Source organism: Phacochoerus africanus, chromosome 1 (genome assembly GCF_016906955.1).
Source record: "Phacochoerus africanus isolate WHEZ1 chromosome 1, ROS_Pafr_v1, whole genome shotgun sequence".
In the NCBI taxonomy this organism is placed as follows: Eukaryota; Metazoa; Chordata; class Mammalia; order Artiodactyla; family Suidae; genus Phacochoerus; species Phacochoerus africanus.
The window spans coordinates 288,784,425-288,811,645 of NC_062544.1; the positions used below are offsets into that span (position 1 = coordinate 288,784,425).

At 60.1% G+C, this 27,221-nt stretch overlaps 1 protein-coding gene across 12 annotated transcripts in view; it reads left to right on the forward strand.

Annotated features, from left to right (window-relative positions):
• The window catches only part of DIP2A (disco interacting protein 2 homolog A), a 100,707-nt gene that overhangs the window by 62,378 nt on the left and 11,108 nt on the right, over positions 1–27,221 (forward strand). For 10 of the 12 annotated variants that reach the window (XR_007137485.1, XM_047798692.1, XM_047798656.1 and 7 more), the window contains 19 exons: positions 613–736; positions 1,047–1,156; positions 1,475–1,577; positions 2,911–2,975; positions 3,174–3,267; positions 4,228–4,347; positions 5,805–5,919; positions 7,422–7,561; positions 9,930–10,066; positions 10,401–10,481; positions 10,890–11,017; positions 12,839–12,953; positions 16,845–17,046; positions 17,795–17,904; positions 17,974–18,054; positions 20,656–20,779; positions 25,296–25,417; positions 25,524–25,635; positions 26,719–26,828. Coding sequence is in view for 10 of the 12 variants with exons in the window: in XM_047798692.1 (XP_047654648.1) it covers positions 613–736; positions 1,047–1,156; positions 1,475–1,577; positions 2,911–2,975; positions 3,174–3,267; positions 4,228–4,347; positions 5,805–5,919; positions 7,422–7,561; positions 9,930–10,066; positions 10,401–10,481; positions 10,890–11,017; positions 12,839–12,953; positions 16,845–17,046; positions 17,795–17,904; positions 17,974–18,054; positions 20,656–20,779; positions 25,296–25,417; positions 25,524–25,635; positions 26,719–26,828 (2,193 nt within the window). In the remaining 2 variants the exon portion in view is untranslated. Of the gene's footprint in view, positions 1–612; positions 737–1,046; positions 1,157–1,474; positions 1,578–2,910; positions 2,976–3,173; positions 3,268–4,227; positions 4,348–5,804; positions 5,920–7,421; positions 7,562–9,929; positions 10,067–10,400; positions 10,482–10,889; positions 11,018–12,838; positions 13,399–16,844; positions 17,047–17,794; positions 17,905–17,973; positions 18,055–20,655; positions 20,780–25,295; positions 25,418–25,523; positions 25,636–26,718; positions 26,829–27,221 lie in introns of those variants that run through there. The other 2 variants (XR_007137489.1, XM_047798704.1) reach the window with 2 other exon arrangements.

Sequence of the window (27,221 nt, forward strand, 5' to 3'; positions counted from 1 at the left end):
TCTCAGGCATAAATAGCAGTAATCTGGTTATTGCAAGCCTTACCACTTAGGGAGCGGACATGGGGTGTGTTTTAGAAAGTCCGTTTTTATTGTATCCCACTGTTGAGGCAGTTGTTACCATGAGCACTGTCAGCAGGAAATAGTCAAGAACCCCCCACAACAAGCAGCATATTCCCAAAGGATAATGCATGATGAGCAGATTTTGAAAACAAGGATTCAGACTAGAGTTCGTCCAGCTTACAAGAAGAAAATGATAAAACTTTACTGAGGGACGTATTCTGTGTGGAAATAATTAAGGTTGTTAAAGGCCAGCCCTCCCCAGATTCACCTGTAAACGTCAAACACGAGTCAAATGCAAATTCCACTGCTATTATTTTTGGAGTTTATTAAAACGCTGCTAAATGTCATTTGCCAGGAAAAACTTTGAGAGGTTGGCCCATTACCCAGAACTTTGTCGTGGCAAAAAAAAGTACCTTTTAAATTGTCAAAGAATTGGATTCGATGCGGATGAAAATCCAGTGTGTACAGGACTGAACTTGCTCTAGAGGTTTTTCAGGTGTGAAAAGAGCCCCGCTCCGTGCGAGCCGGCCTCTCCCGCTCCGTTTTCTGCAGGACGCTGGCAGCCAGCAGATTGGGTTTCTGCTGGGCAGCTGTGGCGTCGCCCTGGCCCTGACCACGGACGCTTGTCAGAAAGGCCTACCCAAGGCCCAGACCGGGGAAGTGGCGACCTTCAAAGGTGGGCCGAGTTCTCTGCCGAGCTGGGCCCTCAGGTGTCCCTCCCGGCTGGTGACCGTGACAGAGGTGGAAGGCCCTTTAGCAACCTTGTTTTAAGGCCTGGGTGGAACTCTCTCCTCACCTGGTTCAGAGTCTAGACCCGTGCCGTCTGGCCTGGCAGCCGCTGGCCGTCACACGGCAGTCGCGAAGGTGAAGTGGGACGGGGACGGCTCAGCTGTCAGCAGCTTGTGCCGCGTGGAGGCCAGAGGTGCTGGCACGGGGAGTAGGGCCCTCTGACCCTCGCCGTGCCGTGTCCCGTCTGTGCCCTACAGGTTGGCCCCCCCTCACTTGGCTGGTGATCGACGGGAAGCACCTGACTAAGCCCCCCAAAGACTGGCACCCATCAGCGCAGGACGTGGGGGCCGGGACCGCCTACATCGAGGTAGGACTCCTCCTGACGAGGCTGCGGCGGGCCTTGTGCTCAGGGCTTGTTTCCCCAAGAGCACAGGTGCTGCCGTTGAGACCGCAGGCGACGGCTGCTCCTGTGCTCTGTGTCCACCCAGAGCGATAAGGTTGCACCGAGGTCCTTCCAGGTCCCCTGTGTGCCGGCTCTCACCTCGCTGCCTGCGGGGGCTGGGCACTGTTGCCCTCAGCACCACCCAGCTCTTCCTGGAGGGAGTCCCTGCCAGGTCTGGGCATGAGAGAGGGACAGCCCCCCAGGAACATCACCTAACGAGCCTGCGCTTTTGCACTCTTTCAGTATAAAACCAGCAAAGAGGGCAGCACGGTGGGGGTTGCTGTGTCCCACGCATCCCTGCTGGCTCAGTGCCAGGCTCTGACCCAGGCGTGCGGCTACGCGGAAGGTAAGGGCATGTGGGTGGCTCTCCAGCTGTGCCGAGGCACCTGGATGCTGTCCTGCGTGGGGGGCCAGCCCCGAGTGGCATCTGCTTATTCCCGGTTGTCGGCTCGCATGCTCAGGGCCTCTACCTCCTGGTCGGTGGGGTTTTCGCGATAAATGCACGTGCATTTGACTTGGTGGCGCGTGAGACCCGTTGGCCACCAGTTCACCTGCGCCCTGCGGGCAGTTGGAGCTGTGAGGCAGTTGCATTTTCTTATCGGGTCACACCGTCCAGTGTTCTCTGTGGCTGGCTTTGGCTTACACGGTCACACACACGGACGTGCCCATGGGGTCTTTGTGGTCATAGCTTATCTCTTGGTCACGCACAGGCAGCTCCCCGCTTACCGTGCGAAATCAGATGTGCAACGTAGGGAACTTTGCTTCTTTCCATTAAAATACTGGCGTAGAACCAAAGCAGAAGGCCGGTAGAATGGTGTGTGCAAAGTCTAGAACACGTGTTTAAAAGCGAGGAGTAGCTGAAGGCCAAAGACGTCAGTGGACATTAGCAAAAGGATTGCAGCTGTGTTCAAGGGCTTACATACATTTTTAAAAGGTCTACCAACTCAGGTCCCATGGTTTCCTTTTCTTCGGAGCCCGTGCTAACTGTGCATATGCCACCTATAGTTTGGGCTCCCTGGCCAGCAGGGCAGCCCGTGCAGCATTCTTGTTCAGCGTGCGGCAGCTCTTCCTGGCGCTCAGGTCAGACCCTTCCTCACGTGGGGGTCCCTCCTTGGTGCTCCCGGCAGCCCTGGGCGCTGTCCTCTGCCTAGAGGGATGCCTGAGCGAGGCCCCGCCGAGAGCATGGCTGCAGCTCCGGTGCAGGGCTGTGCTGGGAAAGCGGCCCTGGGGCCGTGTCCACTCCCGCTCCCTGAAACGCCCCTCACACCCTCTGGAAGACACAGTGGGCAGGAGGGAAGGAGCGGCTCCGGAGGGAGGTGCCGCAGGGAGCACGGCCTCCGCTCTGGGAAGTCAGGGATGTGGGGGGGTGACGAGCGAGCAGCCCGGGCGGGACGCGGCTGGCCCAGTGCGGCCCTGGGGTGCTCGCAGCTCCCGTCTTCACGTGAGTGAGCAGCACGCTTCTCCCATTTCACGTGCAGCTGTCTGCCCCGTCCTCCGGTGGGTTTCCAGCAATTGGAGTCGGTAACCGGGTGGCCGGGTAATCGCTGCCTGGTATTTGGAGACGCTGTGTGTGTTTCCTAAAACTCTTCTGCCAGGGCTGTGACCGTCTCAGGCTTTCTCTGGACATGCACCTGAGTGTGGAGAGGGCCAGCCGTGTAACCGTCTTTGTCCACTTTCAGCTGAAACATTAACGAATGTGCTGGATTTCAAAAGGGACGCTGGCCTGTGGCACGGAGTGTTGACAGTGAGTGTCGTGCGCCTGGTTGTTGGGAGGAGGCTCTGCCGTGTTCGTGTCCGTGGGCGACGCCAGCCCCTGTTTTTAGGCGATGGGGTTACGCTTTGCTGGTGGGGCTGGTGGGGCTGGTGGGAGGGGTGTCCTGTGAGCAGCACCCCACGCTCTGCCCTTCCCAGCGGGGCCGCCCCACTGCCGGTCTCTTTGCAGAGCGTCATGAACAGGATGCACGTGGTCAGCGTCCCGTACGCGCTGATGAAGGTGAACCCGCTGTCCTGGATTCAGAAAGTGTGCGCCTACAAAGGTGAGGGGGGCACCCTGCTCAGTCGCCTCGCCGGGCAGTCTGAGGTCATCCTGGGGGATTAGGAAAGCAGAGCCAGAGGCCGAAGGGCAGCCTGAGGTCGACACACCGGGCCGGGCCTGACTGCCAGCGCTGGAGGGGCCTCGGGAGGACAGCTCTTCTCCGCAAGGGCAGAAGGCGCCTGCTTTTATTCTCTCACATAAATACCCCGTGCTCATGCGTAGAAGATTCAGATGGTTTCATTCGAAGTTACGGCTCTTCAGGCCACCAGTAACAAAACTCTGTATTCACGCACAGCAGCTCGGGGCACAGGGCGACAGGGCTGCCCGTGGGGCCCTGCCCACCCACGGTCCCCCTGTGGTCCGCCTCGGTGCTTCCTGAGCGTGGCCACCCCTCAGGTCCAGTCGCTGCTCTGGCTCCCCTGTGACGGGGCCCGAGGCACCCTTACCAACCCCTGCCTGCGGCCGGCCCGGGCCTTTGTTCGCACTAGCTTCTCCTGGGTGCCACGTGGGCCTGTTCACCTGCTGACAACAGTGCCCATTCCCGAGTGTGGACAGGGGTCCCCTCCTGCGGCTGTGTTGGGAGCTGTCTCTGTTTATCCAGTTTAATGGAGGAAAAGTGAGGCCTGGGGGCAGCGGGGCTGGGGGCATTTGGTGAGTGCTGCCGGCTAGCGAGGGCGCGGTCAGGATTGAGGCCCAGCCTGTCTGTTCACATCCTGGGCTCCTCCCCGCACCCCTGCATCCCCGAGGCTCCCCCGTGCGACTGTGGGGGCAGCAGCTCAGGGTGGGGCAGCAGAGACACAGGAAGCAGCTGTGGAGGGATCAGGAGAGGGTTCCCAGGAAGGCAGCTGAGTTGACGGCGTCCCCGTCAGGCCCCCACGTTGACTTTGGGCGGAACAGGCTGGCGGGGAAGACGCTGGGGCGCCGTGCCCCTGACTCCCGGCCACCACCCGCTTCCCCGCAGCCCGGGCCGCGCTGGTGAAGTCCCGCGACATGCACTGGTCTCTCCTGGCTCAGCGAGGGCAGCGGGACGTCAGCCTCAGCTCCCTGCGCATGCTGATCGTGGCCGACGGAGCCAACCCCTGTGAGTGCCCACAGTCACGGGCTGGGAGAGCAGCACCTGCCTCTGCAGACCCAGCTGCCAGGGGCCTGGCGGAGCTGGGACGCTGACCCGGATGCACTTCCTGCCCTGGGACGCGGGGTCTCTCGTGGTGACGCGCGGATGCGTCTCGGCGTGTTAGGACTCTGCATTTAAAGCAGCTCTGACACAGTCCACACAAGGGACAGGCCTGAATGAGCCGTCTTTCTTAGGCACTGACCAGAATGCAGGTACAGACTAGCGCCTGTCCGGGCTCCCGCCCTGCGGCCTTGAGCCCAACTGGGCCTTTTGGCCACTCCATGTTCCTGCCACCCCATGTCCTCTGGCCTCGGCGCCCGGGCTCCCTTGGGGTCTGAGTGGAGCTGCTGGTTGTCCAGGGCCTGCCTGCTCAGGGTGTCCGTGGGACCCCCTCGGTTGACCTTGGTGGGCTTTCTGTGCCCCTCAAGCAGGGGCGGGCGTTATCTCCCTGCTTAACACCGTGAGTCACTGTTCACGCCATGCATCTGCCCTGGACCAGAGGCTGGCCTTCATCCAGACCCTGTCCAGTGTGGCCCTGACACCCCCAGCCCTCTGGTGCCCAGAGCCTTCCAGCGCCCACAGCCTCTCCTTCCTCCACCCACACTCGGCCCCTCGGAGCCCCTGCATCCTGCTTCAGAGCACCCCAGAGCTGCTGGCTTTTCTGCGTCTGCACCTGCGCCCTCAGCACAGCCTCCAAGCCACCAGGGAGCCCCTCTCCAGGCTACCCACCCCTGCCCCCACCGACCTCAGATTCCTGCCACTCCATATGCCCATCACTTCCCTGTGGCACTGAACCACCTGTTTGTCTTGTTTGCCCCGTGGTTCCCCCAGGGCCCAGCAGAGGCTGGGTGCAGGGACCCGTGACCTGGCCCCCTTCTTTCCTGGGGCCTCGCTGCGGCAGAGGGCTACGGGTTGAGGTGCAGCCCCAGGGTTCTGGCGGATGTAGGCAGCAGCGCCCAGCCTCCTAGGAGCTGAGTTTTCATACCCTGGTGCCTCAGATGGGCCGGGTGACGCTGGCAGAGAGGCAGGACAAGAGCTAGGCTGCCCCTGCGGGAGAGGCACAGCTCTGAGGCGCGTCTGCAAGAAGGTGCTCACGTGCGCCAGGGCCCACCCCCCCCCCCCCCCCCCCACACACACACGGCAGACCTGTGCAGAGATGCGGCGGGGCTCGTGTCAGGCGGGCAGGGCTGGTAGGGAGCTAGGTCTCAGTTACAGCACTGGCGGGCGGGGGACCGTAAATTGGCTGCTGCTTTGCTGGTGACATGAAAATGCATCCTGCTTTCTGTGGAAAGCGCTGCCCCCCTCCCCAAGGAGACCTGGCTGGGCTCACTGTGAGGGGCGGGTGCAGCCTCCAGCTTGGCACCTGGCGTCCTCCGGAGCTGTGCGTCCGTCCCCTTCCCTCCCGTGTCCACCGTCTCCTGCAGGGTCCATCTCCTCCTGCGACGCGTTCCTCGATGTCTTCCGGTCCCGAGGGCTCAGGCCGGAGGTCGTCTGTCCTTGCGCCACGTGCCCGGAGGCGCTCACCGTGGCTATCCGCAGGTAGCTGACCCCGCGCTGCCGTGTAGACTGGAGTTCTTCCTGGCGCCGCTGAATTGCCGGTGGCAGCAGGTCGCCTGGCTCCTGAGCGGCAGAGATCACGAGCAGGCAGGTGCCCAGGGCTGCCCTGGGCGCCCCGCTCGCTCGCCGCTTGGACAGCACGTCCCACACGGGCTGGCTTTTCAGGAGGAGGGCAGTAATGGCTCCGGGTTCTTGCAGCTTGGGGGCTGGTTTTTCTGAGTGCTGCTCAAATCAGGAAGGCCTCGTGTCCTAGAGTAAACGTTGCCACCCGGGCTGGCCCTGCTCCGAGGGACAGGTGGGCACGCTGTGCCCATCCACCGTGGACGGGGTCCGTACCTGCGGGACACTGACCTTCCCAGAGGCGCCCCAGCCGCCTCCTCTGCTCATCTGCTTGAAGGTGGATGGCGAGGTTGGGAGGCTTCACAGACCACCTCGTGCTCTTTCCTCACCCCACGCTGTGCCCCGGGCCCCGCAGGTGTGCCCTCGGCTCACTTTCCTGCCCAGATCAACCCTCTGCTCACCCGGGCCACTGTCCACAGCCCCCCAGGCACATCCTGGGAAAGAGGGCAGTGTGCTTGTAGCTGAGGGTGGTTTCGCGTTAATGGTCCACCCTCAGCTGTTGCTGGAAGGGGAGTCTCAGTCGCAGTCCAGTGCTATGTTCATGTATTTATAAGTAGTAAAAAGTAACCCTATAGTTTTAATAGTACTTAGCATTAAAAACGGCGTCTTGGAGTTCTCTTGTGGCACAGTGGGTTACGGGTCCGACCTCCTCCCGGCCGTGGCCTGGGTCACTGCTGCGGATCGGGTTCCATGCCTGGCCCAGGACCTTCCACACGCCATGGCCAAAACAAGAAGAACCAATCAACCAACAAGTGGCGTTTTTATCCTTCACAAACCACGAGGTGCTCTTCATTCCCTTGTCCCATGGCGGTTGCTTGTGCTCAGCAGAGGAGCTTTGCTCCCTGGAGAAGACACGCATTTGTCTCTCAGCATCTCGATGCTGCTGCTGCTGCGAGACACAATGCTCCCCACTCGTGGCTGCAAAGAGCAGCAGTCCCTTGGTTGCCCCTCCCACTGCTTTCCCGTGGTCTCTGGGCTGGCACAGGGCTGGCACAGGGCTGGCTGCTGCCAGCCGTTCTTCCTGCGTGCAGCCCGGGCCTCTCGCTCTGGTCTCAGGGTGCCTGGCTGGGTGCCCAGCACCCTGTCGCTCTGCTCCCTTGCTGCCTGGGGCTCAGCAGGCGTCCCAGGACAGCCTGGTGGAAGTGGTTGTCACGGGCCCCCAGGCCTCCCCACAGAGGCGTGGGTGGGGTGGGGTGGGGTGCAGACCTGTGGGGACGCCGCTGCCCCGCCTCGGTCCCGTGGCCAGCGCCCCCGCAGCCTGGCGCAGAGCGGCACTTCGCTGCCTCGTCCTGCTGGCGAGGGGCTCTGGTCCCCCCCTCCCCTGTGGGCTCTGTCTCTGTCGGCTTATCCAGTTTTGTTCCCAGGCCGCCTGACCTGGGAGGCCCCCCTCCAAGAAGAGCTGTGCTGTCGATGGGCGGCCTCAGCCACGGGGTGATCAGAGTGGACGCGGAAGAGAAGCTCTCGGTCCTCACGGTTCAGGACGTCGGCCAGGTGATGCCGGGAGGTAAGGTCCCGGCTGGGAGAGTCTTGTCCTGTGACCGAGTGACAGCGAAGGCTCTGGGAGCACACGAGTAGCAGGCGTCTTATAGCGATTCCCTGTGTACATTAGAATTTGAATCGGTAACATTTTTTCAGTTTTTTGCCTTCCTTTGTATCAAGTTTCAAGTTGCTCTAAAATCTGGGGTGTGTACTTGGCTTGTGACCCTGTCTGGCTCTGTGCTGCTGGGGAGGGGGTGGCAGAGCCCACATTCTGGAAGCCCGCTGCGCGCCAGGCAGCCTTCATGCCTCTCCTGCTTCGAGGCGGGCAACCCTCCGTGCCCCTCGATGGTTGCGAGGGACCGGTGCTCGGCTTAGCTCGGCGAGACTTGAGTGACCACCAGGTGGGCAGCATGGCCTGAGGTTCCTAGGGTCCCTGGGCTCCAGAGAGGCCCCGGGCTGGGAGGCGAAGGAGCTGTGAGCGGGTGGCAGCGCCGCTTCGCAGCAGCTCTCCCGCAGGCGTGTGCACACATGCGACGCCTGTGCAGTGTCTCCTGGGGTTATGAGCAAAGCCTGGCCCGGGAGGCCCTGAGGCAGCGAGTGGGGGAGCGCCCTGGCCGTGCTCTGCCCTGGCCGTGGTGATGCCGCCACTGCTCTGCTTCCCTCCTTCTCACGCCAGCCCTTCTGGGTCCCCGTCAGCTGTCTAACCTGCCTGGTGACCTCTGGAGACCGTCCCCACGTCTGCCTTAGTCACCAAGTCCCAGAGCTGCCGGGTCTGTGGGCTCCCAGGGCCCAGGCCCTGTGTCTGCAGCTCTGCTTCCCACAGGCACACGTGCGTGCCCAGAGATGAGCCACCCTCGCTGGCAAAGCGGGAACCAGGGGAGGGCCAAGGCCAGCTGGAGGCCAGCTTGGAACAAGGCTGGGCCTTCGCAGTTATTTCTAGTTTCGAGTTTTCAGAGTGATCTCTTTCTCCGTCACCCGAGTCTGCCAAAACCAAGGCGTCCTCACCCTGTGGAGTGCAGGAACACCGAGTAGGATCTCACTGATTCTTAGTTACCACGAGGCAAGCCCAATAGTTCGCCAAAAGACTTGGTGAAGGGAGTTCCCTTCGTGGCTCAGCAGTTAACGAACCTGATTAGTACCCAGGAGGACACAGGTTCCATCCCTGGCCTCCCTCAGGGGATTAAGGATCCCGCATGGCTGTGGCTGTGGTGCAGGCCGGCAGCAGTAGCTCCAATTTGACCCCTAGCCCGGGAGCTCCCATATGCCACAGGTGAGGCCCTAAAAAGACCAAAAAAAAAAAAGACGATGAAAATATTGTAATAGGTGATTGTTTTGATCGAGAGTGTAAGGACTTTCACAGCGGTGCTCATTTTGCTTTTAATGGAAACTCCAGGGTTACTGTGTCCATGCTCCCGGGGGAGGGGGGTGTACCTGCTCCCCTGGGTGTGTGTGTGTGTGTGTGTGCACGCGCGCGTGCGTGGGTGTGTACCTGCTCCCCGGGGGGGATGTACCTGCTCCCCCGGGTGTGTGTGGGTGTGTGTGTACGCGCGTGTGCGTGGGTGTGTACCTGCTCCCCGGGGGGGTGTACCTGCTCCCCTGGTGTGTGTGTGTGTGTGTGTGTGTGTGTGTGTGTGTACCTGCTCCCCTGGGTGTGTGTGTGTGTACCTGCTCCCCTGGTGTGTGTGTGTGTACCTACTCCCCTGGGTGTGTGTGTGTGTACCTGCTCCCCTGGTGTGTGTGTGTGTGTACCTGCCCCCCTGGTGTGTGTGTGTGTGTGTGTGTGTGTGCATGTGTACCTGCTCCCCGGGAGATGTGAGCCAATAGAAATAACTGACCGATTGCCCCTCCCTCATCCTTGTTGCTCTGTCTTTTGGGGAAAGAGTCAAGTAGGAAATCCTCCAGAAGAAGCAAAAGAAGGACAGTGCGCAGGCCTGCAGGGTTGTTCAGTTCGTGCCTGGATGGCTGAGTTCCATTTCGGGACATGGCACATTGTGGGTGTGTTGCTCTAGCGGAGGCCTTTCTGGACACCTGCTCTGTGGCACGTGGGCAGTTAGGGCTGCAGTGACCAGACAGGCAAGGTCCCCAGAGCGAGGGGCGGGGCGCAGGCAGCCGTGTCGGTAAGGATGCTGCGTGGCAAGGCCAGAAGAGGGTCTGGGGGCCTCGGGAGGGGCCACGGGAAGGACCCGTGCTGGGTGGGGTCTGTCATGCCCCCGAGTGGAGGGCAGCGTCCCAGGCAAAGGTGTGAGGTGGCCGCACCGCCCGTGGGCTCCAGAGGAGGAGGCCCGAGTCTGCGTCACTGGAGGGACGCGCCCTCCTAGAAGAAGACACGTCCGCCCTGCAGACGGCGACACAGCCTCGTCTCTGGCAGCTGGCGAGGTGTCGTCTCTTTTCAGCTAGCGTGTGTGTTGTGAAGGTGGAAGGGACCCCTTATCTCTGTAAAACGGACGAGGTGGGAGAGATCTGCGTCGACTCTAGCACAGCCGCCGCGGCGTACTACGGCCTGCTCGGCATCACCAAGAGCGTCTTTGAGGTTCGTGCCGCGCCCCGACCTCTCTGTCGGGGCCACGTTCCACAGCACCGATGGGCCAGTGGCAGGGTGTGTGGGAGAGGGCTGTCCAGGGGGCCCGGCGAGTGCCCACTGTGCCCAGCCAGGCGCAGGGCTGGGAGGGGAGCTCAGGCCGCAGAGCCCACGGGGGTGGGGAGCCCCTCGGGGGGTCTCAGCAGGCAGGGACTCTGGCCTGGGGAGCCTCTTCCCTCCAGGGAGGCAGGGACAGCCCATCCGAGCAGGCGCACCCCGCCGCCGCCCGGCTGCCGGCCCGACGGGACCCCGGGACCCGACCTGACCATCGTCCTCCCACCTGCAGACGGTCCCGGTCACTGTGGCGGGGGCGCCCGTCTCCGACAGGCCTTTCACCAGGACGGGGCTGCTGGGCTTCATCGGGCCGGTGAGTACGTCCCGCTGCCAGGACCAGGCCTGCAGATGGGCCCGCAGCTCAGGGGAGGGGCTGCCGGCCGGGCACAGGGCAGCGCCCCCACAGTGTCCTCCTCCCCGAGCGCCCGTGGTGCCGAGGCCGGGAGCTGTGTCTGTGGCCCCCGAGCGTCCGGTCCCGTGCAGGTGTCACCCACATCTGGCCTTTCTGTGCTGACCCCTTCCCTGGATGTCCCCTCGCCCCTGCTCCAGCCCAGGCTCAGGACCCCTTGCCCCCCCTTGTTCTCCCTGGTCACCGTGGCCTCGGGCCCCTGACCTGCCTGTGAGTGACCTGGTCTCCATGGACCGTCCGCTTCCTGTGGCAGGGCCTGACCCCAGGGCCTGACCCTGTGACCTGGGCCCTGACCCGCATCCGTGTCTGCAGGACGACCTGGTGTTCGTCGTGGGCAAACTGGACGGGCTGATGGTGGTGGGAGCCCGCAGACACAATGCAGACGACATTGTGGCCACCGCGCTGGCCGTGGAGCCCATGAAGTTTGTCTACAGAGGCAGGTGATGCCCTGCGGGTTCCCTGGCTGTGCCCCTAGATCCCTCCTCCGCCTGACTTTCGAGTCTCCTGCTGCGGAGGGAGCGCCCGGGGACGGGCGTGCACAGCACCTCGAAGTTCCTCTTGGCAGAGGAGCGGTACAAGGAAGAGGACGACCTCGGCAGCATCCTCCCATCCGCAGAGCACGTGTGGCCCTTTGGAGGGCGGGGCCCAGCCTGGACCGGGCGCGGGGACCGGGCCCCAGCACCGCCACAGGAACAGTGTGCCCGAGGGCGTGGGGTGCCTGGGCAGCGCCCCGTGCCCTCAGGATGCAGGCCGGGCAGCACGCGGCAAGTGCCCCTTTCTCTGACATCACCAGTCCTTGTTCTGCTAAGAGACCTTGCCTCTGGGCTGGAATCATTGCCTTTTCTGAATGTCCGGCAAGCCCTTGCTTCCCATTTCCACTGAGCAAAGAGAAGGGCCCCAGCCGAGGCCCCAGGCACTGGTCTGGGAGAATGAGGCCCCTTCTAGCGGGTCCCTTCAGCCCACTGCATTCCTTAGTTTTACTCTTCTCTAGGGGATTGTTGCTCAATCTAGGATACCTGTGAGCCTGAGACCCTTTCTCTGAGTAGACCATAAAGAGTCATCAGGAAATTCTGGGGTCGGGGCGTCAGCGTGGGCTGCCGACCCTTCCTCCAGTCAGGATGACTATGGGGCCTGGGTAGCCCCCAGGAGAAACCAAGGGGCAGGCCTGGTGGGGCGTGCAGCCTGCACGGGGGAGGGGCCGTCCGCCCCCGTGTACCTGGGGGGGAAGGCCCTGCCCCCATGAGGTGCGCGGGCAGACCCCCTGCCCACTCCCACAGGGCCGAGCCCTGCTGGAAGCGAACCTCGCGAGAGCACTGGCAACAGCAAAATACCGTTAACAGAGCGTGTCGTGGGTGGGTCGGGAGAAGCGGAGAGAGAAGGGCTGGCACCCCGAATGCAGACTGCGGGGGGTCTGGAAGCCAAGGCTGGACTTCTGTCACTTGAGGAGGGTCCCCAGGGCGGGGTCTCTGGCCAGAAGGCCTCAGCCTCCCCAGCAGAACAGCTGGTTCGAGAGGGGGCTGGCATAGGAACGCTTGTCAATTTTTCAGAGAAACTCTTACCCTAGACTTTTTATTCTCCCAAATTGTCACTTCATTGTGCAGTTGCAGTAAAAAAAAATATTCTTGAGCATATTCAAGTTCAGAAGTTTTGTCACAAAGACCGTCTTTGTGAAAACACTTTCAGATGAGCTACTCCGAGAAACAAGGTGTGTGAAAGTGAGGAAATGATTGAATACTGCGTAAAATTTGTTGCATAAAAGAGAGTGTGTGTGCTTGCATGTACGTGCTGTGCGCACATCAGCAAAAGGAACGAATGAGAGAAGGTGTGTCCATAACGGCCCGAAACTAGGGCAGCAGATGGGCCTGCGGGACAGGCTTGATGGAGAGACAGCATCTTGTCTTAGAAGGAGAAAGAAAAGCAACACAGAGAAAATGAGACCACGTTGAAATTCTTCATGTAAGAGAGAAAGCCCATGACCAGTCACTGGTGTGAGCGGAGTCAAGCTTTTTGCACAGAGAGGCCCCTCGTGGGTTAATGTGGCGGAGGGGGAAGATGCTCGCGTGCGGCGCGTGCCTGGTTGCTGGCTCCGCGCGGAAGTCCTCTGTGTTGGGAATGGGAGTCTTGGTCCCTGTTGCGGAGGCTCCTGGCTGTGCCTTTTAAATTCTCCACAGGCGGCACGGGGTCGACGCCTCGCTCCAGCCCCTCTGCAGCTCTCCCCCGCCTCCCTTTCCGGGCGGTCATCTTGTCCCTTGCGTCCCCAGGATCGCAGTCTTCTCGGTGACGGTGCTGCGTGATGACCGGATCGTGTTGGTGGCCGAGCAGCGGCCCGATGCCTCGGAGGAGGACAGCTTCCAGTGGATGAGCCGCGTGCTGCAGGTGGGCAGGCGCCGATCAGCGTGGTGGGGGTGACGATGCACCAGGGTGCCTGGGCTGCAGCCCCCGGCGGGAGTGACGTGGAGTGAAAATCCCACTCAGATCCCGTGGGCCGGTGCCCAGGGCGAGCAGTGGGACCTGGACGCCTCTGTACCAGTGTTTCCACCATTGTGCTTTGAAAATTCCAAATGTGGAGTTCCCATTGTGGCTCAGAGGAAACAAACCTGACTAGCATCTGTGAGGACACAGGTTCCATCCCTGGCCTCGCTCAGGGGGTTAAGGATCTGGCGTTGCCATGAACTGTGGTGTCGGTCGAAGACATGGCTCAGATCCCGCGTTGCTGTGAGCTGTGGTGTAGGCCAGCAGCTAAGCTCCGAATCAACCCCTAGCCTGGGCACCTCCAAACGCCGCAGGTGTGGCCCTAAAAGGCAAAAAAAAAAAAAAAAAGAAAAAAGAAAAAGGAAAAGAAAATTCCAAAATGTGCAGCGAGGCTGGAGGCGTTGCTCCCGTCCCCCAGCTCCCGCTGTGAGGCCGACCCGCAGCCGTCTCACCTCCGCTGTCTCACTGCCCGCGTGCGCCTCGGCCTCCTCACGCTAGAATTCAGCTGCTCCTTCCCCAGGACGTCTTACTCTTCTGGTAACTGAGGGTCTCTACCTTTTGACCACCTTCATCCATTCCTCCCACCCCCGCCCATCGCCCTGGCGACCACCAGTCTGTTCTCTGCGTGGGTTTTGGCTGGTTTGTAGATTCCGCGTGTAAGACATCGCATGGTGCTTGTCTTCTCCGTCTGACTTGCCTCACTTAGCGCGGTGCCCAGGGGCCGTCCGCGTTGCTGCAGGCGGCAAGATTTCCTCTCCTTTATGGCTGATGATCCGGTGTGTGTGTGTGTGTGTGTGCGCGCACGCGCACGGACATGCGCCAGTTTCTTCATCCAGTCATCCATCAACGGGCACTTCGGGATCTTGGTTCCTGTAAATAACACAGGTGCACATAGTTTTTCAGGTTAGTGTTTTGTTTTCTTCCAGTAAATACCTAGAAGTGGAATTGCGAGAGCACATGGTGGTTTTATCTTTAACCTTTTGGAGGAAGCTCTGTGCGGTTTTCCACCGCGGCTGTACCAACTCACTCTGCCGCCGAGAGTGCGCAAGAGTCCCCGCCCTCCACATCCTCGCCAGCACCTACCGTTTGACGATGGCCATTCCGACAGGTGTGCGACGAGAGCGCTCTGTGGTTGTGATTTGCGTGGTACTGATGATGAGTGATGCGGAGCCTCTTTTCACGTGCCCGCTGGCTCTTTGTCTCCTTTGGAAAAGTGTCTGTTCCGGTCCTCTGTCCACTTTTCAGTTGTGTTGTCTGGGGTTTTTTGCTGTTGCGTTTAGGAGTTCTTTATACATTTTGGATCTCAGCCCCTTGTCGGACACATTAATTGCAGCTATTTTCTCCCATTCAGTAGGCTCCCTTTTGTTTGCTGATGGTTTTCATTGCTGTGCGGAAGCTCTGAGTGTGATGTAATCTCACTTGCTTATTTTTGCTTTTGGGGTCAAATCCAAAAAATCATCATGAAGACGGATGTCAGGGTGTTTAGTGTAGCCTTTGTTTTATTCCAGGAATTTCATGGTCTCGGTCTCACATTCAGGTCTTTGGTCTACTTTGAGCGGGTTTCGGGTGCGGTGTCAGGTGGCGTCCGTGACATTCTTCAATCTGGGGCTTTCCGGTTTCCCAGCACCGTCTATCGAGACCTCTCGTTGCCCATCGTCTGTGCTTGGCTCCTTTGCTGTAGTTTACGGACCGTGTACGTGTGGGTGTGTTCCCGGGCTCTCTGTTCTGTTCCCTTGACCTATGTCTGTTTTTGTGCCGATACCACACTGTTTTGATATCTGTAGCTTTATGATGCTGGAAATCAGGGAGCATGGTGCCTCCGGCTTTGCGCTTCTTTCTCAACATTGCTCTGACAGGTCAAGGTCTTTGGGGTTCCCTGCAAAGATTAGGACTGTTAGTTCTATTTCTGTGAAAAATGTCAAGGGTGTCTTGATAGGACTTGCATTAGATCTGGAGATGGCTTTGGGTGGTGTGGACATTTTAACAATGTTAATTCTTCCAGCCCACGAACTCAGAGTATCTTTCCATTCATTTGTGTCTTTTTTGATTGCTCTCATCAATGTCTTATAGTTTTAAGTGTACACGCATTTTTCATCTCCTTGGTTAAATTTATTCCTAGGTATTTTTGTTCTTTTCGATGTAATTGTATACGTAGTTGAATATTTAGTTACCATTCAGATTTCCCTGATTAATGTTTAGTATGTTTTTAAACTTAGGGTCGAAATAAGGTAAAAATTGCACTGGGTGGGGCCAGGTTCTAGGTCTTTTTGATCTATGGACTCCTCCTCTGTCATATTTTTCTTGAAATTGGTTTATTGACAAAAACAGGTCGTTTGTCCAGTGCGTCCCTGGCCTGGGCTCTGATGGCACTGCCTCTGCAGTCTTGGTCAGGGCACCCCGCTGTCTCCTGGAGCTGCTGCACGGCAGCGGCTGGGTTGCGAGGCAGGCCCAGACTCGGGTTCAATCTTCTGGCAAACAGTCTCATGCGAGGTGTTTGTTAGGGCCTCGTGGGGGTACGGCTGCAATTCTGTCGTTCCTTCCCCGGCGTTAACACAGCAGGTTTGGGGGGAAATGTTTTCCACAAAGACCGCTGTGTCCTCTGAGGTCACCTGGGGACCTGACCCGAGGAAGGCTGTGCAGGAAGAGGAGATCCAGGATTGATTGCAGGGGGCCGAGCTAGCGTCCAGGAATCCTCTGGAAGTGACCACTGAGTTGTCCTGTTGTTGTTTCGCCGGGAACTGGCGGGCTATGGTAATCCTGTGTTTCGGTAGTGGTGGGAGCACCTCTTTGGATTGGCCCTTGAGTCTTTTTGACACACCCCTGGGTTCTTTGAGGCCACACCAGCGAACAGGCAGCGCAGTGCCCGGGGAGGCGGTGTGTTTCATGTCCTTGACCTGTCACGGCTGGGACCCACGGTGCCTCGCTGCCTCCCGGGTGAGGTGGAGCCTGGGACCACTGTCTGGGCCCTTGAGGTGTCTGCCTGTGGTGGACAGGGGAGGAAGTGGTGTCCCCGCTGGTACGACGACCTCCGTCGTGCGTTTAGGCTGCTGGTTCCAGCTCAAGTTCAAGACCCCGGGGTTTCTCCCGAGCCCCCTGGTCTTTCTCCAGCCTGAACAAGGGCAGTGCCGGCGCCGCCTGCGGATCCTCAGCTGCCTGAGGCCGCTCCGCGCCCAGGCGTCTCGAATGAGGGCCTCCACTCCGCCACTGAGCAAGAGATTTCCAAGAGCAGCTCCAGGTGGTTCTTGAATTATTTTTGCCCACGAAGCGTCTCCCACTAGGACTGCACCAACCCAGTGACTGGGCTAAAGCCCCGTGAAGTAGATTCTCTCTGCGGGGCTGTGCTGCCGGCCGGATTCCAGGGCCACGGGGTTTGTTTTCTTTACTCGGAGTTGTGGGGGGTCGCTTTTTAAAGTTCTAGGTTTTTCGTGTGTAAACGGTTTACAATGTTCCAAAGTCAAATTTGAAAGCAGGGTGTGTTCAGGGGAGCCCGGCTTCCCCTGTTTGTTGGTGCTTCTCCCACAGGAAGCCACTTTGGCCCTTTCACAGCTTTCTGGGGCGGGCAGTGACTGAGCCGTGGCCACGCGCGCAGCCCCAGAGCGTGTGTTAGAGGCAAGAAGTGCACCCTCACCTCTCCACGCTTCTCACTTAGCAAATGTCCCAGGGACCACTGTCTCTTGGCCTTTGCGCCCGAGCGTTCTCGCCCGGCGCGGCCTCCAGCCTCTTCCCCCGTGCAGGTGTGCAGGCGGCTGCGCGTCCTCACTCGCGGCCCCTCCTGTCTCGTGTCCTCCTCTCCAGGCCATCGACAGCATCCACCAGGTGGGCGTGTACTGTCTGGCCCTGGTTCCCGCCAACACCTTGCCCAAGGCTCCTCTTGGAGGGATTCACATTTCTGAAACCAAGCAGCGCTTTCTGGAGGGAGTGCTGCACCCGTGTAACGTGCTGATGTGCCCTCACACGTGTGTCACCAACCTTCCCAAACCTCGCCAGAAGCAACCGGGTTAGTCGTTCATTCGGCCTTAAAATTGGTGCAGCCATGCTTGTGTTTAAGTGGTGCAGCCCCGTTGGACTCGGTGTCTCTCGGGCCGGGGTTGGGAGGCAGAGCGACAGACACCAGGTCAGTGGCCACCTCCCGCCTCCCTCCCCAGCACGGTGGCTCCCCACTTCGGATAGGACCGTCCCAGGACTGAATTCCAGCCTGGTGTCTTCGCTTTGGAGCCTGGGCCACGGCTGCAGACTGGGAGCTCAGGATCTGAAGAGCCGCTGTTGGCCGCTGTGGTGCCCTGGGGTGGCCAGTCACGCTGAGGCCGTGGGGTCTCCCGGGGCCACGGGGGCTGCTCCTTGGCGCTGTGATCAGCCGTGGCCGCCAGGTCGCTGGCACCTAGGAAGTCTCAACAGATGGTGGACTTCCCTTCCCTGGTCGAACTGTCAGGCACAGTTTCACTCCTTTGATTGTATAAATTTTTAGTACATCCTAGCTTTTGTTGATATTGAACACATAAAATACCATTAAATGAGAGACATTTAATCAAGGAGACTTAGTTTCAGTAAAGCAGTGCCATGTGGTGACTTTCTCAGTCGGGCATTGCTTGTGTTTAAGAGCGACTCTCCCTTGGCACAGGCCTTGGAGCTGGTTTCCTGAGCCTGTGTCCCAGTGAAGCGTTAGGTTTCTGCCTGTTCAGATGAAGAGTCACGTGGCTGTGATCCGCAGGTCCTCCACCTCTCACTCAGAACCCCTCCTTTTCCAGAGGTTGGACCAGCCTCCATGATTGTGGGGAATCTGGTTGCTGGGAAGAGAATCGCTCAGGCCTCGGGGAGGGAGCTGACTCACCTGGAGGACAGCGACCAGGCGAGGAAGGTAAGGTGGGCGCCGGAGACGGCGGGGCGCCTCGGGGGCAGGGGGGTACTGAGCCTCCTGCCTCCGCAGTTCCTGTTCCTGCCTGATGTGCTGCAGTGGCGGGCCCACACCACCCCCGAGCATCCGCTGTTCCTGCTGCTCAACGCCAAGGTGAGGGCCCCTGGGCGTCCCCGCCGTGCGGGTGAGGGGCGGGGCCCGGGTGCCAGGGCCCGAAGAGCCAGCCGTGCTGCCCCGACCCCTGGGGGGCAGCGTTCTCTCTGTAGAAACCTCGGCTCCCACAGAAGACACACAGTTATGTTTCTGTGGATCTTGTATCTAACAGGAAGCTCCTCTTTAGCTCGTCTTTCAGTTATGAACAGTGTGCACGTGAGTGCTCCTAAGTGAGCTGAAAGGCAATGTCCACTTTGTGAAAATTCGGCGTTTAGACTGTCGGCATGTGTTTATAGCTTTAACATGACAACTGGTGCTTATTGCCCTGATCCTGGGTCCCTTTCGGTGGGATTACCCTGTATAAAGGAGGAGCTGTACCGTTGTGGGCCAGTCGGCAAACCACGCAAACGTGACAAATTAAATAGCTCTAAACATCCTGGTGACTGGCTGTCAGACACGCCGGGGGTCACAAGGACTTCTGTGCTCACCGTGGAGGTACTGCCGTGGCCTTAGAAACACCAGCCCGGCTCTCCGTCCTGGCCAGTGCTGCTTCATTCAAAAAATAATGATCAATCAATGCAGGGTACCCGGCGTTAAATGAGATTTAAAAAAAAAAGCCTGCTGTTGCTGAGAGGCCTGCTGGAAAGAGCGGTTCCGAGTTCCCTGTTCAGGGCGCACCTGCAGACCTGGAACTTTCAGGAAACATTCGTATATGGTTCATTGAATTCTAAAGCGTGGAGACAGCCCGTGAGCAACAGCGGCCGAGGCCCGGTCAGCTCCTGGTCAGAGCCCGCAGAGGGACATAGCCGGTGCTCCGAGGCAGGCGGGGCACTGGGTGTACTCCAGATGTGTCCTGGGGGGCCCTGCACCGAGCCCTGAGGGCATGGTGGGGTTCATGGCTTCAGGCGCTTCCTCTGGGTCGCAGGAGGCTGTGTGGGGGAGCAGGGGACCTGGAGGCCGTGGTCCAGACGCAAGATGGCCTTCAGAGGGGAGGAGGGCCGTAGGGAGTGGCTGCGTGGGAGGCGTGACCTGAGCAGGCGCAGGACCCGTGGGTGGCCAGGGTCTTCTTGAGGGAGGACTTGGGAGGTGTCCAGAGACACCTACCAGGCTGCAGTCAGCCCAGAAGCCCCCAAGAGCGTCTTTGAAGTGGAGAGCGTGCAGGAAGAACCAGCGGAGGACCGCCTGCCTTGTCCAGCTCCATTCCACACGCTTCCCGGTGGCCTAGGGGCTGGGATTCGGTGTTCTCGCCAAATCCATTCCAGACTTTTCTCAAAGTCACTCCAAAGTTTTTCTGCTTTTGACTCGTCAGCCTTCTCAGGTTTGAGTTGTCCTCAGGTCCCTGAGGAAGTGCTGGCCTTAGCCGGGAGGAGGCCTGTGCCCGTGCAGGTGGTGTCCTGGCATGAGGTGGCCCCTGGCTTTGGGGGTCCGGGTCATTCAAAAGGACTGGCAGGGCTCCGGGCCTTTGGGCTCCCAGCGTGTGCCTGGCGTGAGCTCAGCCGGGGTGTGAAGACTGAGTCTGATGCTGGGCAGAGCCCCAGGACCTGCCTGGTGGGGCCTCAGCTGAGGGGGAGTGAAGGGTCTGGACGCTCTGCTGGGCTTTCCTGGAGGAGGAGGATGGTCAGGCCAAGTGCCACTGTAATCTTCCTAAGAAGGATGGAGCGGTGAGCCTGACGCGGGTCAGCAGAGAGAGGGAGGAGGTGCCAGCTTGGAGCTGGTCCCCGGCCAGGGTCCTCGGCTGTGACCCAGGTAAGCTGAGCCCCGCAGGTGCATGGGAGCCCCAGCAGCCACCTGTCCACCCAGGTGCTCTAAAGAGCGGACTGCGGATGGCACAGGCCCTCGGACCTGGTGGATGTGATGCCTAAACATGCGTCAGAGTATAGCCTCGTGATTGTTTGTTTATTGTTTATTATTTACTCTCGTGTATTTACATTCAGATAATGGTTGCTTCTAGGAAGGGAGAGGATGGAATTGGGGGTGTGTAGAGGGGAATGATTTATTTTATAAAGGATAAATTGAAACTGTGACAAAATATTAGGTAATGAGGAGTTCCTGTCATGGCTCAGCAGAAACAAATCCGACTAGGAACCATGAGGTTGCAGGTTCGAGCCCTGGCCTTGCTCAGTGGGTTAAGGATCCGGCGTTGCCGTGAGCTGTGGTGTGGGTCGCAGACGCGGCTCGGATCTGGTGTTGGCTGTGGCTCTGGCGTAAGCCGGCAGCTATAGCTCCAATTAGACCCCTAGCCTGGGAACCTCCATGTGCCAAGGGTGTGGCCCTAAAAGGACAAAAGACAAAAAGAAAATAAAAATTAGGTAATGAGAGACTGGTTATTTATTGCATTGTTCAGTGGCCAAAAGGGGACTCTTTCACCACTGAGACTTCGACTGTGGTGGACGGGCAGGCACTGAGGACATGTTCAGTGCCCTTGCGTGGCTGGCAAAAGAGCCACGGCTGGAAGTGACGTCTGAGACACGGAGGCTAAGAAGACAGCAGGCGTGTCCTGTTCCCACCCCAGGGCTGCAGACGCGGTGCGCACAGTAGCCACGGGCCCCGGGAGCCCGCACCTCGGCCCCTGGCTCAGTGGTGCCCACCATTCTCTCCCAGGGCACAGTCACAAGCACTGCAACCTGCGTCCAGCTGCACAAAAGGGCAGAGAGAGTGGCTGCAGCTCTGACGGAGAAGGCGAGGCTGAGCGCTGGGGCCCACGTGGCGCTGGTCTACCCCCCAGGTGAGCGTGCCCACCCCACCTGCTGGGTCCCGCCACCCGTGAGCACCGAGAACCTGCTGCGGGTGCAGCCGGCCTGCCTCAGTGCGCCCCGTTGGCTTTGCTCCCCGACTCCTCCGTTTTATTACCGTGGCGCATACGCTCTTGTGACCGCCAACCGGTGGAAGTGGATCTTTGCCTTCCCAGGCAGCGCCTCCCCCATCCTCCCCTGTAGACTGTGTTTCTCCCATTTCTTTAGAGTTGGGTCACCCAGACGAGGCTTCCTAGACATCACAGTTCGTCTGCCAGTTTTCTTTAAATCGGACAGACTCGAAAGTGCCTTTTACCCTGCAGGCGGCCCCCTCCCGCTCCTCACCCCTGAAGTCACCGCGTCCGGAGCTGCTCAGGGCGGCAGGCAGGGCTCCCGGGCTCCTGCGTTTCCCGCGGGGAACTTGAATCAAACTTTCTGGCTCCCACTCAGGTCGCCAGGACCCCAAGTGATGTGTTGGGTTATCTCCTTAGAAACCGCATGTCAGGGTCCGTGGCCAGTGACACTCACTGTCCCACAGGGTCACTCAACGTGGTGTTCCTGCCATTTCTCTTTTACTCGTGAGCCAAGAAACGACAGACAGACGCTCCCGCCTTTAGTGTTTAGTTGCCCAGAGGTAGAATTCCTCTCCGCAAGGCACAGTGAGCCCGATTCCTTGCTTCTGTCCATGGGGTGAATCCTGACCTCCGGTGGAACAGCTTCTCGGTCCTGGGGTCTGACCTCCGGTCCCGCTGCCTCCTTGCTGTCTGGTGGGACCGGTGCTCCGGCAGCTCTCCACAGGCGTGGTGCGCCTGGGCTCCGGGGCCGACCCCCCCCCCGGCCCTTTCAGGGAGCAGAGCTCAGACTGAAGAAGAGGCGTAGTTGCCTCTCTTAGAGAGGCAGCACCTCGTGGGCTCATACGGTGACATCCAGTCCAAATTCAGGATTGTAGGGTTTCCGCTAAGCCTCTTCTGCACTTTGCCTGCATCTACTTTTTTCCTCCCTGAGAGTCCTGATTCTCAGGCCGGGAGTCGGGGGGTAGAATCCAGATTTCCCAAGATTACTCACTTGCTTTATCCTGCGTCACCTGAAGCACCCCAAGAAAAACCGTAGTAATACCTGACCGACTGGATGGGTTTTTTTTTTAGTTTTTGTTTCTATTTATTTATTTTTAAATGATTCTGTTTTCCGTTGTTGCTGGTTTACAGTGTTGTGTCAGTTTTGTGGAAGCTGCTGCGAAGTTTTCCCATGTGCTTGCTGCACCCTGTCCCTGGAGCGGTGCTGTCTGGTCACAGGGCAGCGGCCGCTGCCCAGCAGCTCTCCCACCGCGCCTGGCCCGGCTCCGCCGTAACTGCTGACGGCCCAGCACCGGGGGCACGTCTGCTCTTCCCGTGGGGCTGGCATTCCGACGTCCTCCTCTGGTTGACCTCTCAGGAGAGGGTCAGGGGGCAGCTTGCGTGTTGGTAACAGCCTCTCCGCTTTGTGACGGAGTCATTTCTCCAGGGAAAATCCTGGACTCGGGTTTTCTTTTCTCGAGCAGCTCCAACGTGTGTCCGCTTTCTCCGGGCCTGAGCAGCGAGTCTGGTTGTGACCCTCTCTTCTTCCTCTCGTGAGTCGCTTGCGGCAGGTGCCGAAAGCATGTTTTCTCTCCGGAGAGCCTACCGTGTGGTCGTAGGGTGGCGCTCAGGGTCGGCAAGGTAGCTAAAGACACAGCTGCACGTCCTTTTCTGTAATTTCAAGGAGCTTTTCCAGAGGCATCGTGTTTCCGCCCCTTCCCTTGCTTTGGCTTTCTTCCCGTCGTCCTTCCCGCTCGCGCCACCCACGTGCCGGGGCTTCGTCACCTTCTCCGGGAGCGTCTCCGGTTCAGCTTCCAGTCTCCTCCTGCGTCTGTCTTCTCCAGGCTCCGTCCGTTCTTTGTTGGTTTGGGGGATGCTTCTCATTCCGTCTTCATTCCTGAAAGGATTTTCCATAATTTCTAGTTCCTTCTTCGTTTCTGACTTTTTTCTATTCTGATTTCTGTCGCTCTTTTGTGGCATTTTCTTAAGGGATTTTAGCACGTTTTGAAATATACTGCCGTTCTTATCTGCTGCCTTGTCTGTCTGGACAAATGATGATCTGCTTCTGATTCTCTTTCTTGCCCCTCGTGTGGGATTTGGCCCTGTGTGGTGGTCCCTGGGCCAGGCTCACGGAGCCTCCCTCCCGCCGCCTCCTCCGCCCGGCGCCCGCAGCCCGTGCCCCGCGCCCTGCTCTGATTGGCATGGCTGCCCACTGTCACCAGCGAGTGGCTGAATGGCTTCTTTTCCTCACCCTGCTCTCTGATCAGACCCGCAGTTTCGGGAACAGGTGCCGTGACCTCCCCAGTGGGGAATGACCTACCTCCCGGGGGCGCCCAGTCCTCCAGCTCCCCAACCCCGGTCCTGTGGCGCCCCCCACTCTTTCCCCAGCAGGACCTGTCCCCATGGTTGACTCCGTCGCACAGCCCAGCCCCTTCCTCTCCTGCCCGCTCCCCACTCTGCTCTCTCGTCCTGGGCTCTCAGTTTGGGGAGTTCGCCTCTCGGACGTCGGGGTTGTTCCTCTCGCAGCTGGGACACGAGTGGCGCCCACTCAGAGGACCTGCCCTGCCGTTGGCGGCTTGCGTCTTGGCTGGAGCAGGAATCCCCGGTTTCTGTGGGTTTCTCGGGTTGTGTAGGTGCCCACCCAGGGTTGTAGGTGACAATGTCTCTTTCCCCCTTTGTCAGTTTGTTGTTTTGTCTGGGAGCATGTTGGTTCCGGTTCGGGGGTTTTGCTGGCACGGGCCTGGCTCTCGTTGCTTCCTCCTTCTCGTGCCCGTTTAATCTCCTCGGGGAAAGCTCCTCTCATCGCTGCCTTCTCCCTCCTTTTCTGCCTCTGAGTCCTGTTTTGGGTCTGTTCTCTGCACCTCGGGCCTCCTGCCTCGTGGCCTTCCGTGTGTCTACTGTGCCACCCCTGGTGCCCAGGTGCCAGCAGAACCATCTCTTCTCAGTGTGTCTGGCAGGACACCGGCTCATGCTCAGCACTCCGCTTGCTCCTCTGTGCTGGCGGGATCTGGAGGGCCTGTTCCCAAGGGGGTCCCGTGGAGCATAGACGTCAGCGACCCCACGTGCTCCCTGCCCAGGGGCCAGGCGGGCTGGTAGCCTGGTCTGGGTCCTGACACAGAGGTGTGGCGACTTGGACACTCTGGAACTCCCACCAGCACTGCAGTGCCCTCTGCTCTGTCCAGTCCCTGGAACATGTGGTCATTTTTCTCCAGGACGGATGGCAGTTTTCTTCTCATACCCCTGGGTCTAGTGGGAGTCCAGCAGCACCCTGCCTGAGGAAAGGCGCGGATGCAGCTGCGAGGGAGCCCCTGGCCAGACCAGAGCCTTTCTGGGGCTCAGGGCTGGGGCTGCAGACCTGCAACATGTGGGAACACACTCGGGACAGCACCAGGGGGCCGAAGGGACCAGAAGGAGGAGAAGAGGGAGACGGGGTCCTGATGCCTCTCTCTTTGAGGCATGTTTGATGCCTTCATAAAACTTTCCAGTGACTAAAGGAGAACGCACAGTGACGTGATTGACACTTGCAAAACGTACCCGCAGATGGAGAGCATAGTTAATAGCTGGAAGGCAGAACCCGACGCCCTTGAAGCCCAGGATGCCTGCGGATGGTTTGCGCATGCATGCAGGTGTTTGCTATGCGTTTCAAAGGGGTGTGTGACCCAAAAGCAAAGAACAGATGCCTCTGGAAGCTGCAGAAAGGTGGCATGCAGGCGGGGCTGGGGCTCCCCCACGGGCTCGCCAGGTGGTGCCAGGACAAGAGGCGCAGCATGAGCTCAAGGCACTGTGTTCCCGGTGATGCTTCTCCTGTTCACTTTGTGACGTGTTTATAGCACTCTGGGCACCAGTATCAGCCTGCGTGCCAGCTCTGTCCACCCCCTGAGCTGCCTGCAGGCACCGTGCAGATGGGTGGTCCCTGGTGGGTGGGCTCAGGCCCAGAACAGTGACACGTCGAGCCTCCTGGCCCTCACGGAGCGTCGGGACCTTGTCCTCTGGTGGAACCCACGAGCTGGGCTGAACGTGGCATATTTGTTGTGATGCTGGAATCAGAGCAGCCTTAGATCAGTGTCTTGTGGCCCGCAGGTGCCAGGCAGGGCCTTGTCTGCCTTGGGGGCCGCACCTGGAGGGTGCCGTGGGAGCTCGCGTGTCCCCAGGTCAGACCAAGAGGAGGAAGGAGGTTTTCCGTGAGCTACGGTTGCCCCAGGCGTTCATCGCGGAGACTCCTGAACATGAGAGCTGAAGGAACAGCGAGTGGCCTCGGCCGCTCCCTGTGGTTGAGAGCAAGGCAGGGACGGGGGCGCAGATGCATGCAGGAGGCCTTGCCCCCCGCCCTGCTCCCCGCCACGACGCACGGACATGGGCAGGCACAGCGAGCCCAGTCGCCTCGTGACCCGGGGACTGGACGCGGTGAGCCGCCTTGGGCCGCTGACGGACGCCCTCTGCCCGCCCGTCTCCCCAGGGCTGGAGCTCATCGCCGCCTTCTACGGCTGCCTGTACTGCGGCTGCGTGCCTGTCACCGTGCGGCCCCCCCACCCCCAGAACCTCGCCACCACACTCCCCACCGTCAAGATGATTGTGGAGGTAGGTGGGCAGCACGGCCCTCGGGGCGGCCCCGATCGTGGGCCCACCTGCGGTTTGCTCCCAGGCGTCGCGTCTCGCGCGTGCCTCCAGCCCCTCTGCTCTGCAGGTCAGCACGTCCGCGTGCGTCCTCACCACGCAGGCCATCATGCGGCTGCTCAGGTCCAAGGAAGCGGCGGCCACTGTGGACGTCAGGACCTGGCCGACCATTCTAGACACGGGTGCGTGTCCTCGGGTTGGTGGTTGTGCTGCCCGCCCGCACAAGCCCCTGGCCCGCCCTCGCCGTGGGGTTGTGTTCCTGGCACCCAAAACTAACAGCTGGGCTCGAGCAGCCTAAGTAAATGGTGAGGAGCAGCTAAAGGGAGCCCCTGGCTGGGGTCCCGGCAGCCTGTCCCCAGCAGCCGGAGCCCAGCACGGGCGCCCCGCTGGTGGGCGGCCGGTGGGGCCCGAGCTCCCCGTGCTGCCTCTCACGCCCACACGACAGAGTACCCCACCAAGGGGGCGTGCTGCCACACCCAGAAAGGCTTGGGGGCCACTGGGCGGGGCTGGAAGCCCCTGGCCCCCTTGGCCCAGGCCTGTCGGGTCAGCCTGGGGCTGAGTGTCTCGACCCCTCCCTCCAGCAAGACACCCCAAACCAGCAGCACCTTGAAGGCTCTGTCAGTGACTCAGGGTGCCAGCCAGTGAGCAGACAGGAGTCCCTTCTTCCCCACTGCACCTGGTGGGTGTGGGTGCCTGTCCTTGTCCCCCAGGGCTCTGCCCATGAGAGGAGGTCAGGGACTTGGTTGTCCGCGGGCCCTGCCTGATACCAGCCACAGGCCCGGGAGCTGGCCCAGGGCAGCCAGCCTGGACCCAGGGGAGGGCTCAAGGGAGCCCCCTGGCCTCACTGGCTCCCCGCCCTCACCTCCCCTGCACTGACCTGGGTGCACCCAGAGAAACGTGATTAGGCACCAGCGCCCTGGGGGCTCGTCCTCAGTGCTGGCTATGCTCGGAGGTGTCATTCATCCTGGCTCCGTCACGGGCTCTGGGACCTGGGCCAGGGCCCTGCTGCCCTGAGCTTTCCCGCGGGGCCCTCATGGCCCCTCTGCTGCCCTCCGTGTCCGCCTGGGCAGCACAGGCTCAGTGCAGCAGGCGAGGGGCCGCTCCGTGTGCCGTCCTTGACCGATAAGCTTCCCACGTGCACACAGCCCGCTCTTCTGCAGCCTGACCTGTGTTCTGAGCGCCTGGCTCCCAGGACCACGCCTGTCTCGTTTCTTCCCACGAGAGCCTGAGGTAACGTCCACACCACCCCGTCTCCTGTCCAACAGATGACATACCCAAGAAGAAGCTGGGCAGCATTTTCAGGCCCCCGTCCCCCGATGTGCTCGCGTACCTGGACTTCAGCGTGTCAACGACGGGGATACTGGCGGGTGTGAAGGTGGGTCCTTGGGTGGGCGCTCCCACCTGCTTCGGCCGCTGACACGCGGGTGGCGGGAGGGGCTGCGTGTGGTCTGTGCGGGCCCTTCCTCCTGCCAGAGCGTGAAGCAGCAATAGTGCCCCTTCAAGTCTGTGTTAAATACCAGTAAACCCCCCAATTTGACCAGGCGGCTTCGAAGAGTCCATCTCCTTACCAGAAACCCAAAGCTCTGTTAAAACACTTTATTCAGGCCTCACGTAGCAGCCTCACAGGGTGCCGTTTCCTGGGTGTTCCTTCGTTCCCGTGGGAGTGAGCCAGCCTCCCCTCAGGGAAGGGACGGGGTCGGGCTGCCGGGGACAGCGGGCACTGTCGCCTCTTCCTTCCTGTCAACTGACGGAGTTTGACTTCCCTCCT